A 20,757-nucleotide genomic window follows, 5' to 3' on the forward strand; every position below is an offset into this window, starting at 1 on the left:
GTTTTTACTACATATCATGAGTAGCTACTTAATTTTTCTTACCATAAAAATATACTATGCCATTATGGATTAGTGCAACAAACAATAACACGAGAGCATCTGCGCAAGCTTCACCATGTGAGTTTCCAGACAGCCATATTAGAGGCAAATACGCATGCGCACAGTTTCCCACCAGAACTACAACTACGTCACGTCACGTGAATGTGACTAACGCATGCGCAGTAGTAAATTCCCAAGCGACGGCCATTTTAAGACAAGGATTATTCGTATTAGTAAACACATAGGCAAGCATCACTAAGATACATGTATATCCAAAAAATAAAGGAAATTAGTAAAACATACAAATTGAATTATAGGATTATAATGTGAATCGAGGTTCTTGATTTCAGCAAGTCGCGTAATGTGCGAAATCTTGCTTCATCAGATGCAAAGGAATTCTTTTCAGCCACTGGTAATTTCTCTGGTCGCATCCCAATCCTTCGTTATTTTGCACACAATGATACTGCAGTTTGGACCTAGCTAAATGTAAATCACTTTTGACCATGTTCTAGTATGAGCAGTCCAGCCTGAACTGCCAAACTAGGTCATCCCCGAATCAGGACACAAGCAACCCATGGCCGGTTTCGCCCTTGTTATGGGCGCATCAGCTTGGTATAGCTTGGGTTCAGTGACACAGTGTGTACAGGATCTATGTCTTGGCATACCTGCCCCATTTAGGGTGACACACTAAACCATACAAAAGGGGAAGGATGAAATGCGTGAATTAATCTCAGACACTGGTAATAACTTGTGCTGCGTTCCAATTCATTTTTATTTTTCTTGCCATGCCACCAGAACGTAATTGGCTTCACAAATGTAGGCTCACTCAAATAGAATAAAGATTTAATTCCAACATTGTTCACCAGAACATTTCCTCAAGTTATACTGTCATAAATTGAATGATCTGTAATTAATTTGCTATTCAATAATTCACTCCTGTTGTACTGTATTTTGTATTATAATATGAAGATTGCAAAACCTGAGCATCATCTTGTTAGAAAGATTGTTTGCAAATGGTCCAGGTACAGCATCTTTAGACAGAAGACTCCAGTGATACTTATGGCTTATTTAACTTTGTAAAGAACGTAACTCCCAAATGAATATTTCCTGCAGTAGTTTGCTGAAAGAGCACACAAACGAACACCAAAGGGGATTGGAGCACATAATTAAAGAATTAGTTGAAATTTGCAACCTAATCAGACAGTAGTTCACTTCAAAAGAGCATAAGCAATTATTCTAATTTGATTACCTAAATTGTATAATTGTGAGGCATATGTATGCAGTAAAGCTACCGAAATACCATCACGTGTATACCAAGAAGCAAACGACTCTTAGCTTACATTAAAATCCTTGGGTAGAAATAAAAAATTATGTTCGCCTCATCAACTTTTTATAGCCTTTATTTCCACTGTATCAATCTCTGAAAAGCAGCGTATTAGTTAAATTTGAAGATACGGGCCTGATTCACAAAGGGCCTTCACACTCATGGGGTAGGCCCCGCACTTGTGGGGGAGTCTCCACACTCAGGACGGACAATCAGCAATGAGAATTCTCATTGCAGAGATGCAGACACTCCCCCAAAACTGCGGGCCCCCCCATCCCCAGTGCAAAAGCCCTTTGTGACTCAGGCCCATGATGTGTACACCTTTATTGAAATGTGAAATTAAAACAAAAGTACTTACCAAGAATTTTAAAACTTACCAAAGAATCAACTTGATCCATTTCTTTATCTTGCTTGTGGTTACATAAATACTGTGAATTTATTGGTTCAAATTAGGCAATCCACTGTTGAAAACTCACTGGTTGACTTTGGTGTACAGAAGTAGTATCAGCATTCCTATGGTGAGCACTACTCACCCACTGGTTTGTAGATCCCAAATAGTTATATGTCTAAAACAGAAAGACACATAAATGGTCCATGGGAAGTGGGGAATCAGCTACTTTCTTAAAGTGATGGAAGAAAGTAGCAATAACACATACATGATGCATTTTTTTATTCCAACTATTAGTCTCTATCTGCTCACTGTAGATCCACACCTGTTATTTAAATTAAGCGTGTATTTTAACCCCTCCCACGCTTGTGACGGAACAGTTCCGTCACGCCCCTCGGGTGGGCTGTGCTGGTGATGGAACGGTTCCGTCACGGCCCGCTCGCCACGCCTGCGCAGCGCTGATTTCGCGCCTGCGCTGACGTTCTAAAGAGCGTGCGGGGCCGTGACGGAACCGTTCCGTCACAAGCACAGCTCACCCGAGGGGCGTGACGGAGCGGTTCTGTCAGCAGAGCGGGAGCGCCGCGCGGCCCCCCCCGCCCCTTAGCACTGCGGCGGAATAGCCGCCACAGTGAAAGGGTTAAAAGATTTACTTTCAGATTCAGTATAACTTGTTTGATGATAGTAACCCTGAGGCTCCATTAGGTGGCCCGTAATTTGTGATTCAGTTGGTACCAGAAGTTTCCAACTGAATAAGGAATGACAAGATCCACAGGAAAATGGTGTCTCAAATTTTTCACGCAGACATTTTACCTGCTCAAAGCAGATGAAATGTGCAGGGAAAATCAGCCCACAAAGGATGAATAATGCAGGAACTGGTTCGGAAACATTGATTTATATGTTTTTCATATTTCTCCAGAGCCAACGCAGAATAGGCTGGTTCCCTGCATTTAAGCATAGGTACGAGCCCCAACAAGATTGGGCCATTTTTCTGTGAGTGCACATTTCACACGTTCTAATTCCTAAGGAGGTTGGTATGTTTTCAAAGTAGTAGAGCATATATGTTGGAGGCAAGTTCGACTTAGTGGGCGAGCAAACCTGACTCATATAAGGATAGTTGGCAGGTTCTTCCACCAAGAAAATTTGAAAAAAGAGGGGGAAATGTTGAATTTTAAACCTAATTTTTATAAAGAATTTGGCAAGGAAGCAAGAAGGTTTCTAAAGCAATTCTGAAGGTGGTGTCTTGAAATATGTAATTACATGAGAGACCAATATCTTGTTGCATTGTATTTGATAGTTACCGTAGTGTAACACAATCTACAACTTACCACAGCCTATATCGCACCTTCACCAGATCCCAGCACTGTGCACCACAGCTCACTACAACAGACATCATTAAATATCCCAACAATAAGCAGCTTTACTAGTGTCTGTGAAACACACATATATTTGCATGAAACCTCTAGCCAGTGAGGCCTGCTGTCTTATGCACATGGCGATACAAAAGGGGATGATGGACGGAGCGTTTGAGCAAATCAAACACTCACCCCCAGTCAACTGATCTGGGTTTAATCCATCACCATTCTTTAGCCCACTCAGCCACCCCATTTCAGACATGGCTATATGCAAATCATTCTGACCCTGTGCCTCATGGGGACAGTCCAGCCCGAACTGCCAAGCCATGTCTTATGCACATGAGCATACCTCCAGACATAGAAGCGCACACACTGCAAACTCTGTCCATATAATGCCTGTCAGTTGGTCATAAGTGTGTTCATACTACAGACACATCTAATCCTTGTCCTCCCATTAGAGAGTGGGCTCACATATACCAACTGTAATTGTGGGAAAAGTGTGTGAAGGAGGTCCACAGCTGTTTGGTAGGGTCACAGCAAAACACTAGTCCAACCTGTCATGAACATTTGAAGAACATTAAATAATAATAAGTAAGTGTGGGAAGCAATGAGTCAGACAACACCCTAGCACCCCAGTGGGCGAGCTGCCTCTAGCCAATTCGCTCCAGTACTGGCTGGCCAACTTAGCAAGTTCGAAACCCTGGAATGTGAAAGCTATAACATCAACATATGAGCCTCATGCAAATGTAATCCAACGTCAGGATATTTTTTCCTAAACGAGCTAGTTTCATATATAAGAGCTATGTTGATCATATTAATGTGCAAGATCTAGAAAGTGTGAACATGTGTGAAGTATATAAGGAAATCTTGCAAAGGTTTTTTTTTGTTCACAGGTCATTTTTCTCTATAATAGATTTTCCCATGGGTACCTTTTCCTTTATCAATGTGTCTATGGTCTTTTTTTCAATAGGCTACATCCGTGATTGCATTTTGCTATTGGCTGGATCCTTGTTAGCAAGTTGGCCCTGATTCCTATACTTACTCATTTACAAACATTTTCATGACAGCCTTGTGTTATCCATGTTTTACACATCAAATATGTAGGATTGCAAATGTGCATTTTTCAAACATACATTTACTCATTGAGCAGTTAGCTGTTAATAAAAAAATAGTTTATAACTGTGCTGCACGTGACAGCAATTTTAGCAAATATGATTGGTACATTTCTTAATAAGTTATAGCTCTGTATCTTTATAGATGTTGTCGCACTGAAGAGAAAAAAATAAGCATTTCAAGTATTGGTAACTTGGCTGGTCATGCCAGATAGTGGATACTTATGAAAATTGCAATATGAAGGTAAACTGACCTGTTTAAAGTGACGTTATAGTTAGGTGAAAATGTCAGTTAAAAATGGCATTTTAAACACAACAAAACACGGAAATTCACCAGTTATAGTTTATTTAGCTAACTATTAATGGTGTCCCCAGCATGCACCACTTATGGCCTCACATCTTACATCACTCATGACATGTTCAATGATCTCATTGATGACACCACTGATTGCATCTCAGATGACATCACTGATGGCATCAGTGATGACTTCATCTAAGGAATGTGAGAGTTTGCTATACGCTTCTGGCACTGAAAAGTATTTAGTGAGCTACATATACAGAACATTTCCTATAGCTTCTATACTGCTAATGTGAGTAAACTTTTGTAACCTGCTTGGCCTCCTGAGGTGGCGAAGTGAGCTGAAGAATGATGATGAATTCAACCCAGATTCTGTGACTGGGGGTGAGTGTCTGAAAAGTTTTAGCGCTCCGTCCATCATCTCTTTGTGTTTGCTTTGTTCTTCCTAATTTGGCAAGGTATGCCCAGACGTGGGTCCCTTGCTCACTTTGCCACTGTATTAAAGCTAGCCTGGGTAATGAAGGGTGTTACCCAGATACCGGTCCCAGGATGCTTGTTTCCTATTCAGGGAAGACCTGGTTTGGCAGTTCGGGCTGGACTGTTCCCATGAGGCACAGGGTCAATACTGATTAGCGTATAGCTGGGTTCGAACTGAGGTGGCAAAGTGAGCTTAAGAATGATTCAACCCAGATCTCTGACTGGGGGTGAGTGTCTGAAAAGTTTCAGTGATCCGTCCATCATCTCTTTGTGTTTGCTTTGGCCTCCCAATAGGGCATGTGTGTGTGGAGAGTTTGGGTTCTTTGAGAAGAATTCTCAACAAGACAACAGCTTTGTGTTGTAGGGCCTTCACCACAAGCATAGTTCAATAGGATGTAGGTTTTGGCTCGTTCATGAAAAACTGTGTCCAAGGCAACAGCTGGTCATAGTGGATGCTAGTAACCTAATGGGGCTGGGGTGCCTGGAGGGATTGGCCTCTTCATGGAGAGAACTGCACATTATGGAAGTGAAGCGCAGTAGGGGCTTGCCTGCCTAATGAGGATTAAGTGTCTCAAGGGAGTGTGCTCTCTGTGAACAGATGTGCACCGGGCAAAGGCTGTGCATATTATGGACTTGGCCACTTAATAGGGCTTGAGTGTCTGCAAGGAGTGGGCTCTGAAGAGCTATGCACAGGCATAGGCTGTTCATTGTAACAATGTGACCACTAATGAGGCTTGAGTGTCTGGAGGAAGTGTGCTCTTCGTGATGTGTTTTACACAGGGTCAAGCCTGCGGTATATGTATTTTATATAAGCACATATGTTTATGTAATTTATGATTTACATGATTTGTTGCCATTTAGTATGTATTTACATGTTTAAAATGGCTGTACTCGTTTAAATGGAACTGCAGATTAGTGGATCATTTCATCAATGATGTCTTCAGTGATGTCATCAATGATGTCATGTGAGATGTCATCAGTGATGTCATCAATGATGAACATGTCATGTATAAGGATACCCTCAATTCACATTTGGCCCCTTGTGAGTCACGACCCTCACAATAACAATCCCTCCACCTATGCATCATCACAATATTAGTCATTTAAAATTAGCAATGTTTACAGGCTTTGTCAAGAGGTCACCACATTAATATGTAAAAGGCAGGACTATTGGCTTTCTCATGGCGTGATCACATTTATATACAAGGGAAGCCTATTGGCTTGTCAAAGAGTCACTACATTAATATATGAAGACCATCCTATTGACTTCTTCAAGGGATATCACCTTAATGAAGCCATAATCACGTCAATATTCAACATTGAAAAACAATCAAATCTGAAACTCTATTCAAAGACATTCATTACTAATATCAAGCATTACATTGTTTATCAATAAACCATTGCATTCATGACAACATTAAACATGCATCCAAGACTTTCTATTACACTTCCCAGGCAACATATTGCAGCTTAAAACTAACCACAAATGGTCCCTCCACTCCTGAACGACAAAGCCTCCAACATGAATTTTTTTTAAACATTTCCTGGGATTATGTTCTCTATGATTTAGGAAATTTAAGGTTCATTTTTATAGACAATCTCTGGTGGGGCTGCTGAACCCCCCTGTAGCCCCACAGCAGTCTGAATACATGTTGGTGGGGCCCCTGCCCAGATTTGGGCACCACATACCAGGAAACAATAAGCAAATTAGCCTTCGAAGGGCATTATTCGGGCGCTCCTCGCTGAAGCAAAGAATAATAAATAAGTTGCTTTGGAAGCTTTTTTGACTTGTGTGCCTCATTCTTTATTTTTGTTTTTGGGTGCACCAGGACACCCACTGGCCATTTTTTTTATTCAAAGGCAGCGCAGGAAGCCCACTTTGGTGCTGGAAAACCATTGTCTGTTGTCCCTCCACCTGTGCCCAGCTTCATCAGGTGGGAAGAGCTCTGAAGCCTTTTTGCCTCACCCACATGGAGGTGGAACAGTATGCATCAGCTACAGGACCCGAAGATAGAGGCATTGGCGCAGGGTGGCAACCCAAATCGCTCCTGGTAGCGTTTTCAAGCATTTTCAAGATCACAGTGGTGCTCCACACTTATTGTATGTTGTCCTGGACCCCAAGGATGGTGTCCTGGGACCCACCATTATTGCGCCAGCCCCTGGAACATAGGAACTCCGGGGCAAGTATGATTCAGGGACAGGAGCCAGTGAATACACCTTCCCCAAATGTATGTAAAAGTAATGAATGTGCTGACCCCTTTGCACTGGACCACCCACGGGCAATAAAATACTTTTGTTTGCTAGTACTGCGAAACGAAGAAAAAGAAATATCCTGGGGGATCCCTCCTGGATCCCCCACAAGCTTATGGGATATGAGTATCCCTAGCCTGTCCCTTATGATCTTTTAAAAACATTTTCAAGACAGGGGACCAAGTCCCCCAGTCTTGTAATGGCTGCTGCAACTTTTCTGATCAAGTTGTGACCATACAGTCAGATTGGTTGCGCCAAATAAAGTCACATCAGCAAATAGTTTTTTTGAATTTTATACAACTGACATTATAGCTACAAATGTTGAACCTTGATTTCTCCAAAACTACCTAACAGATTTACAACAGATTTCCAAAAGCATACTTTCTGGGTAAATATCTAGCTTGTTGCCAAATTTGGTGTAATTCTGTTCAGCCATTTTGACTGTCACACGTCCTAATAATGCCCTATGGAAATTGCAATGGGAAATTGCGTTTTGGGAACCCTCTTTTTCCCACCACTCGCTCAACGGATCAGCGCTTAACTTTCTAGGAAGGAGCTGAGGTGCATGAACTTGTTTTGGAGAGTTTTGTGAAGATCTGTTAAATGGCGTAGCTTGTTATGTGAGCACCATTGTGTTTCATTTATCTTAATGATCTCTGCTGAACCTTATCGTTAATAGTATCATAAGTCATGCCATTTTTTTTAGATATTTTCTTGCCTTTGTATAATGCCTACGGACTCAGCACACTGTCAGGTGCTACTAAAAATAAAACAAATTAGTGCCTTTATTTGAATTTCTGGCAATGTGAATCTGGCTGGGACAATCTGACTCATGCTGGAGGCAGGGACACAATCGGTTTGCTTGGAGGTGGGAGGCTCATAGCACAATGCCTTTTCTTTCTCAGAAGCCGCAGTACCCATTGTTAGTCTTTCCAACATGCTACCCTAGACTGTGATAGTGGACTAAGGAATCACACTTCCTCAGGCAAACTAGAGATACCTGTCCAGTAGTTGTTTCTGGTAATTTATTTGCACAAACAGGCCATTTTGAAGACTTTGCACTGCCGCATGATATTCACCCATATAGTTGTGAATTTGCGTTTCAAAATCTCAGAAGCCGCAGTACCCATTGTTAGTCTTTCCAACATGCTACCCTAGACTGTGATAGTGGACTAAGGAATCACACTTCCTCAGGCAAACTAGAGATACCTGTCCAGTAGTTGTTTCTGGTAATTTATTTGCACAAACAGGCCATTTTGAAGACTTTGCACTGCCGCATGATATTCACCCATATAGTTGTGAATTTGTGTTTCAAAATGCACCACTAGACCATCCACAAGACCCCCATTCTCTTGCTGACGCATGCTCTTGCAGTACACACTTTAATCACAACCGGAATGCCTACAGCTCGGTGATATTATAGGCCAACATGCCTACTCTAAAAATTGTTGGCGCGCCACTGCCTTCCTGGTGGCTTTAAGTTCAGACCATGTTTCAGAGGACCATCAATCACCACAAATAAGGCAGCGGAGGACGGCAGGCTCTAATGGCCCTTCTGTGAATGAGAAGTGTGGGGCTTGTGAACAGGCAGCATCATTAAATATTGATATCGTTCAACGCCTCAGTTTGATCCCCCCTACTGTATCTTTTTATAGATGTTTAACAATGTTCTGCTTCTGTGAGTTTTTATGTGTTGTCTTGAAACTAGCTGTTTTATGACATCATATTAACCACTCGTAGTGCTTTGCAGCAGGTTGGAAAAGTACAATCATTAGTAACAGTAAAACGCTTCATTTGTCATAAAGAAAGTATTCTCAGTTTGTGGAATTCACAGCCATGCTAGCTGCCTACTGCTTAATATGGCTTCCATTATCCAGGCGCACCTTACAACGAAGGTGCCATAGTGCGAACTTAAACCTTTTATTTCATCATTCACCGCTTTGTTTGCTGCCAGAACTGCAAGTAGGAGATAACAGTAATTTACAAAGTGAGACGCTTCAACTATGCCATGAGCGATCCTATCAGGATTTATAAACACTCTTTAATGATGTGCGTTGACAGAATGACTACCAAATTTATGAGGTTGCATTGTTGTTGGTTACATTATTTCTGTGCATCTTTTTTGCAAGCTCGATTTTGTTCATGGATCAGATTATGGCCCATGTCCTTTGAAGGTCTAAAAAGAGAATTTCTAAAAGAGCATGTACAGAAAGACATCATGGATTACGTTTTTCATTCATGTATGCCTTTACTTTTGAATAGCTGAATATGAATATGGGAATATGTGTATAATGTGAACTACACAGGGCCTGAACTCACTCTCTTCTTTTCCGTTATTTATATTTGGATTCATTAACTTCTTTTTTTGAGAACATGATACAAATGTTAACAGTACAACAGATTTGTAGGCTAACTACCACTGGCATTTCCAACAGGTTTGACTTTACTGTCTCAATGAATGAAAACACAGACATGCACAAATCCACAGAGGCAACTTAGCCATGTTTGTCACTTAGATTTCTGTGTCTGTTCTTCTGTGTCCTGTTTTTAGGTCTCGCCTGAGGCAGAGCATGCGCTGTCATTTGCGAGACATTTTGTTTACTTACAGGAGTCTTAGAGCTCATCCATTGTTTACCATTGGGTGGCTTAATCGTCACTTTCATTACCTTGCTTCTTTTTGGTCAGCACTGACTGGCTTCACTTCTTCTTTGTGTGTTTGACTCTAACCTGGAGCATGACCTAAATACTGTTTAAGGCCCAGTGTATGTCCTTCTACTGGTTGCACTTTTGGAGATACTTTTTTCTTTTACTTGCACCTATCCTGCCCACGTTGTTTCTTGCCTCATCTTTGTTTGCTCCATTCCTGCAGCTTTGTTGCTTGCCAAGCCCTCCTTCCCATGCTGCCACCTCCCACTCCCCTCCCTTGCTTGCCTTGCACCTCCCGCTCTGTTGTGTGCCTCTTCATTTCTTGCCCTGCAACACACACCCTCCCATGTTGTTACTTGCTCCTTGACCCCCGCCCTCCCTGTTGATGCTTGCCCCGTCCCCCTCACAAGTTATTGCTTACTCCCTCCCATCCCGCTAGAAACAAAATAGCTATGACATGGCCAGAGCTGATCGCGTCATAGTGCTTTTTTTTCTAACTTTCAGCCATGCTGCACAGGAACCGCACAATAATTAATTCTGTATGGTATGAGCAGTGAAAATATGCATCCAACTACACCTATTTCAACTATTGCTTCTAGAGCATAGACAAATGTTAACCCATGCTGTGTAGGATCATGTAAACGTATTTGTTTTCTAAAAACAAATCACTTTACATGAGCATGAACGTGAATTACTGGTAAGTATCTGTTATTGGCAACCTTAGTATTAGGATATATTGCTTATAACTCTTTTTATTGTTTTTCAATATAATATATATAAAATTCACAATAAAACACACTGATGTCTCGAATAAAGGATATGTTTAAACTGAGCATCTGTCATACAAGTTGTATTAAGCAAATTGTTCAACAATGAATATCATTATATTGTAGCTAGTTTACTTAGTAAGTGATCCCACCATGGTCGCTACATCCCACTGTGTTTATTCATATCCTTGTGCTTTTTATGGTATTGATAATCATATGACTTTGTTGCACTGTTCGATTTTAATACAAAGGGAAGCTCTTGTACAGAGAGAGAAAACATACTTACTACTTTGTGTTTTTCAACTTTTTCAGATTAATCGAGCCCCTAGTTTTGGTACTGACCAAAAAATAGACTATGATGTCAAAAAAGGAGTACTTCTAAATGCCTTAACTCTTCTCAACATCAGGTGAGACTGTTTGCCTTTTATTGGGTAATGAAATGGGGAATGATCATTCACAATTTAAGTTTTGTAGGAATTCAGTTATTGGAAAAATATGGATGGGTTTTAGACACCTTAAACGCATACATTTCTTTTTAAACATCATGGGTCCAATTCACAGAGGTAAACTTACACTTTTGTGAAAGTTTAAGATTGTCTGCTTTTCATAAAATTATTTTACGAGTAGTATCTCTATGATGACTGTGGAATCTCCGCACATAAAAAGGTACAACTGTCCTGTCATTTATGTGCGGAGACTCTGTAGTTGTAAATATACTACTCCTAAAATACCTTTGTGAATATTAAACAATTGTATACTTACACATAAGTGTACATTTACCTTTGTGAATGAGTCCCCATGTGTTTCTTTTTAACTCAACACCAGGATTATACAAATTCCATTATTTATCTATTGACGTTTAACGTTTACATAACAAATATATCGTTAACCTTAAATCACTAATAGTTGTAAGGAAAAAATGAGCTGATGAAAGCTAATGTTGAATGTTTCAGTCTTTGAAGTGGTCATGTTGAGGGTAGGAGTGTGGCTCCTTTTGGTTTTGGGATGACAGAGCTCCTAAAATGAGGAAAGAGGAAATCAACCTTATGCTTTATGTCAGGTGCACTTATTGCCTGTTTCACAAATCCATTTCTGCGTGTACAATTGCACAGGTCTATGGTTTGATTTATAAATGCAAGAAATTCACAAAAGGTGGACTTGCACTTGTAAATCAATTTCAACTAGTAATAATATTACCACACAAAGGTGCAATACCTGAACATGTAAATACTCTAGTGGTGGAGAGTGGGCGAATACTCTATTGGGGATAATGACGCTCTGCAAAGATTGGGGACACCCAAACCTTTTTCCCAACCCATTCCCACCCTGGAAATGGCAGTAGCTTTCCAGGGTGGCAATGTAACAGCTCCTAAATTGAAGACTTTGGGCCAGATGTAGGTCGGTCGGTAACGGCCAAAAATCGGTATTTTCGGCCGTTACCGACCGGTATTTCAGAAATGGTATGTAGGGCCCTTAATTTTACAGAATCGGTAAATTTACCGATCAGTAAATTTACCGATTCTGTAAAATACCGAATCGGTATTTTTACCGATTCTGTAAATTTGAGATGTAGGTGGGACTCTTCTGAGTCCCACAAGCCTTACAAAATCGGTATTTTACCATCAAATCCAATTTGATGGTAAAATACCGATTCCGGTGTGCATGCACATGTGTGCATGCACACCTCTGCCATATGACAGGCAGACCTGCCCTTGGGGCATGTATGCCTGCCACATGGCCCCCGAGCCTGTTTTGGGGATGCCAGAGGGTGTCAAAGTGACACCCCCTGCACCCTTGCTAAAATCGGTATTTACCGATTCTGTAATTACAGAATCGGTATTGCCCATTGATTCCTATGGGCTTCACAGCCCATAGGAATCAATAGGAAATACCGATTCGGTATTTCCAGATTCGGTAAATACCGAATCTTAAAGATTCGGTATTTACACATCTGGAAATACCTACATCTCCCCCCTTCATATTTACCACTTCTTAAATACCGAATCGGTAAAATTCGGTATTTAAGAAGTGGTAAATAAGAATTACCTACATCGGGCCCTTTGTACCTTAAGTCGTTTATCTGCATTGAATGATTACGTACTATGTACAAGAACGCAAGCAGAAATGTTTTGGCATAGATGGAGTTCCTAAGTCACAAAAACGTACATGAAGCACTTCTTGCATTCTGCAACTGTCACAAGTTTGCAAGAATTCTCTTGCCAAAAGTAATTTTGGAGCCATTTCTGAATTCCAACAATTTGTAAGTTTGCTGGTATTAATCAAGGTGCGCTATAGGTTGTGATTATTCACCAGAATTTTCATAGGTTGAGAGGATTAGCTGGCATCTGCGTTGTACGATGATGATGTTTCGGAGATAAGAGAAAACTGTTCAGCTAAAGTCAGTCTTAGAGATTCAAATTTAAGGAGGGAAGTATCAGGTAAACCGAACTTAGATTGAAATTCTTGAAAAGAATAAAATTGCATATTCTGCATTAGGTGTTTAACCTGTATGTTATGTTACAGAAACTTCTAGAGCGCAGCGGTTACCCGGAGATGTCCTGGCGCTAGTCACTTGTCCTTTAGCAAAAACAGGATAAAAGCATTTTATTTATATAAAAGCCAGGTTTTTAGCCCCTTCCTAAATGCCAAAAGATCAGTGACATTTATCAGGTGAAAAGGTAGGTCATTCCAGGCTTTTGCCACTCCATATTACTTTCCTTATGAGTGGTAGAGTGACCAGAGAGCGAAGATTTCTTTTCGGGGTATACCATTGAAAATTATATTTTAAATGATCGGGTCCCTTACCTTGCAGAGCCTTGAAAACCATGCAGAGGGATTTGAAGTGCATTTGATTCCTTACCGGGAGCCAATGCAAGTTTTTTTTATTTCTTTGGATATTGGGGTAAACCTGGAAGTACCAGTAAGTAGTCTAGCCGCAGCACTTGTAGTAGCCGTAGTTTATTCATAAATCTTTTTTCGATGTTTAAACAGAGGCTATTGCAGTAATCAAGCCTCGACATGATCAAAGCCGTGACCACTGTATGTCGGCTGCCAGGAACGGTAATATTTTCTTAACTGTTCTGAGAACATGGGCTGTTTTTCATGCCACTGCATTTACTTGTTCATCAAAGGCAAGTCTCTCATCCATTATTACTCCCAGGTTTTTAAACTTTTTAGTGGGCGTAGGGAGCATGCACAATGCGTCTGGCCACCAATTTGGGGTCCAAAAGTTGGTGTCATTTCCAAAGAGAATGACTTCTGTTTTCGCCTGAGTTCAGTCTTAAGCAATTAATGGACAACCATCTCCCAACTGATTCCATACAGTCTTGAAAGTGTTTATCTCTTCCTACCTCATGGCCTGGAAGCAGAGATACCACAATTTGGGTATCATTTGCAAATGAGGTAAGGCCAAACCCAAACGCATGAATGAGAGGGGCAAATGAGACATACACTTTAAAAAGTGTAGGGCTTAGTGCTGACCCTTGCGGGACGCCACAAAGCAGTGCAAAGTGTATGGACTGGTTTTCACCTGGAGATACGATTTGTACTCTGTCTGCTAAAAAAGGATTTTAGAAGATCCCATGCCTTATCCTGGATCCCACAAACCCTTAGCTAGTCCATCAGGATGTCATGATGGACCATATCAAAGGCCGCAGGTAAGTCCAGTAAGATCAAGGCCGCCTTGCCACCCCGATCCACGGCTTCCCTTATCTCCTCTATGGCCTTAATAAGAGCCGACTGTACTATGTCCCTTTCTAAAGCCATATTGGGTGGAATCCAAAGCTAGTGTTTCGCCTAGAATGACACTAAGTTGTTGATTCATAATTTTTTCAACCAACTTTGCTGGAAGTGGGAGGCGTGAAATAGGGCGAAAGTTGTTTGGATCCTTAGGGTCCATGCTTGTTTTTTTTAGAAGGGGCAGTATTGAGGCAATCTTCTAGATCTTAGGAAACAGCCCTGTTTCAAATATGACATTATAGATGGATGACAGTGATCAGGCGATTGGATCTGGAGCAAGTTTAACCACAGCAACCGGACATGGATCATAAGGTGACCCAGATTTGGCTGCTGTGAGCAGACCAGAGATGTCGTTGAGGAAAATGGTATGAATTTGTAATCCCTTTGTCAACCCATTCTTTCCAAAAGATGGTACAATTATAAATCTTAATGGACTTATTATGCCATATAGAGGGGTCCAGGAATATCTGTAGATGTGAAAGAGATTTTGTAAGAACCTAATAAAAAGTCGATATAAGTTGTGAAATAGTGGGAGATTTAAACGAGCGAGGAGAGTGAGAGAAGTTAGCTAATGAAGAACAAGGAAGTGGATGAATAACAGATTCTTCCAATTTGTACCATATTGAAACAGGGAGATCACCCGAGGAAGAAAAATAGGGCAGAACCTGACAAAAGTTAAAAGGAACAATGGTATTGATGAAAGTTTGGAAAATTAACCCCTCCCTCATCTTTAGGAGCAGACAACGCAGATCAAGATGCATGAGCTTCACGGTTGTTCCAAAGGAATTTACTCAAAATGCCATTAAGAGTTTTAAAGAATTTTAAAGGAAGTCACACTGGTAACCTGGACAAATAAAATTTAATAACTGGAAGCATCATTGTTTTGGAGGTGTGCAGCCTGCCCCACCAAGACAAGAATAAGGGAGACAATTTCTCTGCCATGCCAGATACCTTTAACCCCTTCACTGCGGGGGTTATTCCCCCGCTGTGCTGGGGGGAGGGGGGTGCGCACAGCGCCCCCATGCTCATGACGAGCTCAGCTCGTCATGAGCTACAGCGCTCCTGTGGTCATGACGAGCTAAGCTCGCCACAGGTGTATTGCCTCCCGTGGAACGCTCAGCACAGCGTGGGAATTCTCCACGCACCTGAGCGTTCCACGGGCCATGACGAGCTGAGCTCGTCATGAGCACTGGAGCGCCATGGTTCATGACGAGCTCAGCTCGTCATGAGCGTCCAAGGTGTTAATAGAACATCATCCAAATTAAGCTGAACCGTTCTAGCAATTGAGGAGGAATATTTTATTCCCAGACATGTAATATAGTTGGTGTTCCATTTAAAGTCTGTCCCCTCAAACATACTTCTTAAACAATACTTATTTAGTGGAAGGACTTGTGGACAAGGTGCATAGGAAGATAAAATATCTGTGAAAACAGGTAAAGAAGTAGAAGGATCAGAGAGATATAACAGAATATCATCTGCATATGCGGTGAACTTAATTTCAATCGATTTATGTGTAAAGCCCCAAAAAGCAGAAGAATGTCTAAAGGAATGGAGAAAAGATTCAAGAGATAGAATGAAAAGCAAAGGTGAAAGAGGACAGCCTTGGCGAGTGCCTCGCTGAAGAGTGAAGTAAGGAGATTGACATCCATTAACAAAAACTTAAGTAATAGGGGAAGAATATAACAAATTCATAAGGGATAAAATACCAGGACCAAAACCATAGCACTTGAGTGCGCGCATCATAAAAAGCCAGTGCATGCGGTCAAAAGCTTTCTCCGTGTCCAGGGTGATAGCTGCAACAGGGGAGGAACTTTTAGAAGCAAGATGTATAATATTTAAAAATAGTTCTAGAATTATCCGCAAGCATTCTACCTTTGACAAACCCTGTCTGCTCTTAGCCAATCATGTCAGGAATAACTTTATTAATATGAAGAGCAAGAACCTTAGCAAAAATCTTGCAGTCTAAATTAATTAAAGAAATAGGGCGATAGTTAGCGCAAGAAGAAGGATCTTTGTCCTTTTTTGGAATTAAAAAGATCATGGCTTCAAGAAAGGAGCCATGGGCCTTTACTTAAGAGAATTAAAGTATTGGAATAAAGATAAGAGGCGAGGGAGGAGAATCTGAGAAAAACAAGAATAAAACTCGCAGTTAAACCATCCGGGCCGGGGGATTTCTCCTTAGGTAATTTAGCCAGGGTGGACTTAATTTCAGAGAGGGATATGTCTTTTTCTAATACAGAGCAATCAGGAGAGAGGGAAGAATGAGGAGGTAGTGCTTCAAAAAAAGATTCCAAGGCCGGTCAGAAGAAGAATATTCAGGAGTGTATAAAGTCTTATAGAAATCCGTAAAGCAGTTTAATATTTCCTCATCCTTAAAATGGTTAACACTATTGTCATCTATAATGTTAGTTATTTTAGATCTTTGGGATTTAACCTTCAGGTAATTCACAAGCAGTTTGCCAGCTTTGTTGCGGCCACCGTAACATTTAGAGTTAATTTTAAGTAGGTCTCCAGAAGAATCTTCTGTTGATTTTCTATTAAAACACAATTTAGCTTGGATTAGTTTCTTAAATGTGTCTTCAGTGTTAGAAGAAAAATATGCATGCTCCAATTGCTTAATGGAGGCTAACAAGGAAGCTGAGTCTCTTATACATTGTTTCTCTTTCGCCACATCATAATCAATAATAAAACCTCTGGCTGTAGCCTTAAATGCATCCCAGATAGTGTGAAAAGGGATATCTGGAGTAACATTTCTGAGGAAGAAGTCCAACAAAAACTATTTGAAATGCTCCAAAACAGTGAGATCTTTAAGTAAATAATTGTTGAAACGCCATCTCTGAGGTTTAGAGGGCTTGGAAGGAAGATCTCAATTAATGAGAATGGGGGCATGATCGCAAATAAGAATAGACCCAATATCAGCATTAATTAAATTAGGTAGAAGAAGAGAACTTAAAAAATATAATTTATTCTGAATGGAGAATTAAGGGTAGGGGAAAAAAAGTGAATTCTAAGGTGTCCGGGTGAAATATCCTCCAAGCATCCACCAAGCCCCTTGAGCAAATCATATTCATAAAGGTTTTTTGCATTCTGTTGAGGATATATCTAGCAGTAAATTTTCTATTCGTGAAGGGATCCATGACCTGATTGCAATCCCCACCCACCAATAAGTTAGTGTCAGGACATGAATGAAGAGTGTTAGACATGAACTGCCAGAATTGTGAGTCAACACCGGTGGGGCCGTATATGTTAAGAAGAGAGATATGGGAACCATTAACAGTGAGATGTGGAAGAAACCATCTACCATCAACATCTCTCTCCTCCTTTTCTAGAACAAGAGAAAGGGACTTATGAAATAAGGTCACAACTCCATTTTTCCTATCCTTAGCCAGGGAACAATAAACATGGCCTACCCTTTGCTTTTTGAGGGAATTGATATCATTATCATTAAGTTGAGGTTCTTGGAGCATCACAATTTTACAATTCAACCTAGATAAGTGAATAAGTACCCTCTGCTTCTTAACAGGATTATGCAGACCTTTCACATTCCAGGAAACTATACGAACATTATCAGTCACATTAACAAGAAGAGAACATTAAGTACAACAAATGCATTTTAAAACTGGTAAAAACTGGTAAAAGTGAGCTGAAAACATGCGAAAACTTGTAAATCAATAAATTAAACAGTATGCAGGAAAGTGAATAGTAGAAACCATAAGAAGAAAGATTTGTAGAGTAGTAATGAACCAAAGAGAAAAAAAATAGGTGGAATTAATCTGAGACAATATGCTGAAGAAATTAAAAGAATATAGAAAAAAACAGAAAAGAGGAAAGAAAGGAGGGAAAGAGAAGGAAGGAAACGAGTAGGAATACATGATAGAAGAAGAGGGGTTCCCCAGAAACCGAGACAAAGAAGGAAAGGGACTGAGATCAAAGAGGAAGAAACAGAAAGAGGAAAAAACTAAACAAAAAGAAAAGGAAAGAAGACAAGGGAGAGAGAGTAAATATTTGACAAAGAGAGGTTGACATGGAGTCATAAGACTTCAGTCAAGAATGACGGAATACATATCCAGAAGAGAAAGAATATCATATGGAGGCGGGGAGCCGCACAAGAAAGACAGATGGCAAAGTCTGTGAAGACATCCGGAAGCGACCAGAACCCATATCTATAAAAAAACATGAGGAGCAGGGAGCTAAGTAGGAGATAGCATAGGAGGGGGGACTGACAAAATAGGGTGGAAAAAACATAAAATGATGCAAGGAAAACAATTCAACAGCTGAACAAGGGTATTTGGTGGAGAGGCTGACACTTACCAAACATCGGGATCAACTGTAAACAGGAGGAACAGGATGGGAAGGTAGGAGGCAAGGAAACATCTGGAAAATTATTTGATACAGGGAGGGAGACATCTGTAGATAAAAACATAGGAAATGGTAAGAAATAGTCTCCAAAGAAAGCGGACAAAAACCTGCAAGAAAAACAACAGGTCTATACTAACAACAAAGAAAAGAGACAAATGACTTCAGAACATTAGAGTGTAGGAAGGATAGCACAGAAAAATGAAAGAGACATTTCTCAGGAGCCTCCAAAGTCCATCACATCACCTTTACGGTCAGAGATAAATTGACGCAGATCCTCAGGACGATCAAAGGAGTAGGACCGTTCTTTATATATAACCTTAAAAAAGCAGGGATGCACCAGGCCGTATCTAGCATTCATTTATCGAAGATCTGGGCAGAGAGACTGGAATTCTTTGCGACGAGCAGCAGTTGCACAGGCCACACCCTGAGAAAAGAACATTTTTGACCAGACCACAACATCTGCTTTCTGAGTTTGGCCGCCGAGAGGACCATTAACAGCTCAGTATATTCCAAGAATAAAACAATTATTCGTCTAAGAAGGGCAACCATTGAGGTGGAAGATTGACCTCTGGAGCTGGGGCTGATGCGATGTGCACATTGCAAATTGAGAGTAGTGCCGTCCTTAAGACCAACAATTTTAGGAATGTGTGTTCTCAGAAAGGCGAGCATATCAGAACCCTCTTCTCCCTCAGGAATACCGTAAATTCTAACGTTGTTTTGCCTATTGCGATTTTCTAAGTCCTCCGTCTGCGCTTTGAGAAGATCAATTTCTTTAGACGGAGCTGCAACTTGAGGAATTACATCCTGAGTATCACTAATTCTCTGTTCCACCTCAGATACCCTAGACTCTAGATTGGACCATTTCTCTTCTAGCATTAGTGTCATGAAAGGCTTAATAAGCTTGAGCTCTTCCATAAGATCCTCCATGGTGATCGGTAGAGGCGATTAGCTAGGAGAATTGAGTTCCTTCTTCTGGCGCTTGGACTGAGCAATAACATTTGAGTCCTTGCGGAGAGAAGACATATTCGTTGAGGTACGCTTCTGGCCAGGGGAGGAAGAGGACTCCATATGAAGGAGACAATATATACTGCCCAGAAGATGCCCAGGGTAGCAAAATACCCTACCATCTCTATCACTTACATGTTTGACCACGTCTATCCCTGTAAGTGTACTTCCAGTATAGGAAGAATGTGTTGTGCCAACTTATTGTCTCTCCATCTATGGTGCAATTTCTCTATTTAATTCTTGATGAGGTGTGTCTCCTGAAGAAATGAAATTATAATACCTCTTCTGTTGATGTTGGTGTGAATTCAATGTCATTTTATCAGTGTTAAATCCATGCACATTCCATGACAACACATCAAACTTGTGTTTACCAAGCAAGGATAATTATCTCGCAAACAAGGACAAAGAATATCACTCATTTATTGGGAAGGAACAAGGGCTTGATTGCTGCATTGTGGCTCACGGAGTTGCTTCCCCTCTAATATCTGTTTGCCCATACTTAGCAATTAACATTGACCAAACAAAATCCGCAGCTGTTTTCCACTCAGAGCCTGGTGAAGCCGCACTAATGCCCATTTTAATCTAAAGTGTAATGGGAAACTTCCTCCTTCTAGGTAAAGTACTGGGGTGGAGTCTGGTCTTGGTTAATGTTCCGTGTCTTCCACAGACATCCAACTACAATCACAATTGCACAATGCATGTGCTCTCCATCCACCCTTTGGTACCATCGTACTATGAAGACAACCCACAACCTACAGCCACTAGGCTTTACAATGAAGGTGAGTGGACCCTTCAGGTTCACACTTTGATATTACCCAGGTCTGCAATGCTCATTCCCCCGAGAGCTACTGTACACATTCAGATCAGTATATATCTGGAAGGGGCAACACCAGTATATTCAGGATACAGTCTCATCTGCATACCTTTTGGCAGCACAGTCATCTTTCTCAGCTACCTCCTCATGCGTTCCTATCTGCTTAGAGTTTGACTTCAAGTCAGAGT

General features: G+C 40.9%; 1 protein-coding gene across 1 annotated transcript in view; it reads left to right on the top strand.

The window, feature by feature from the left end:
• Positions 1–20,757, top strand: part of TTLL7 (tubulin tyrosine ligase like 7) — a 1,017,987-nt gene that overhangs the window by 518,206 nt on the left and 479,024 nt on the right. The window contains exon 12 of the mRNA XM_078659263.1: positions 10,966–11,060. Within this exon, the coding sequence (XP_078515389.1) occupies positions 10,966–11,060 (95 nt within the window). The remainder of the gene's footprint in view (positions 1–10,965; positions 11,061–20,757) is intronic.

This window comes from Lissotriton helveticus, chromosome 1_1, assembly GCF_964261635.1.
Source record: "Lissotriton helveticus chromosome 1_1, aLisHel1.1, whole genome shotgun sequence".
Lineage (NCBI taxonomy): Eukaryota > Metazoa > Chordata > Amphibia > Caudata > Salamandridae > Lissotriton > Lissotriton helveticus.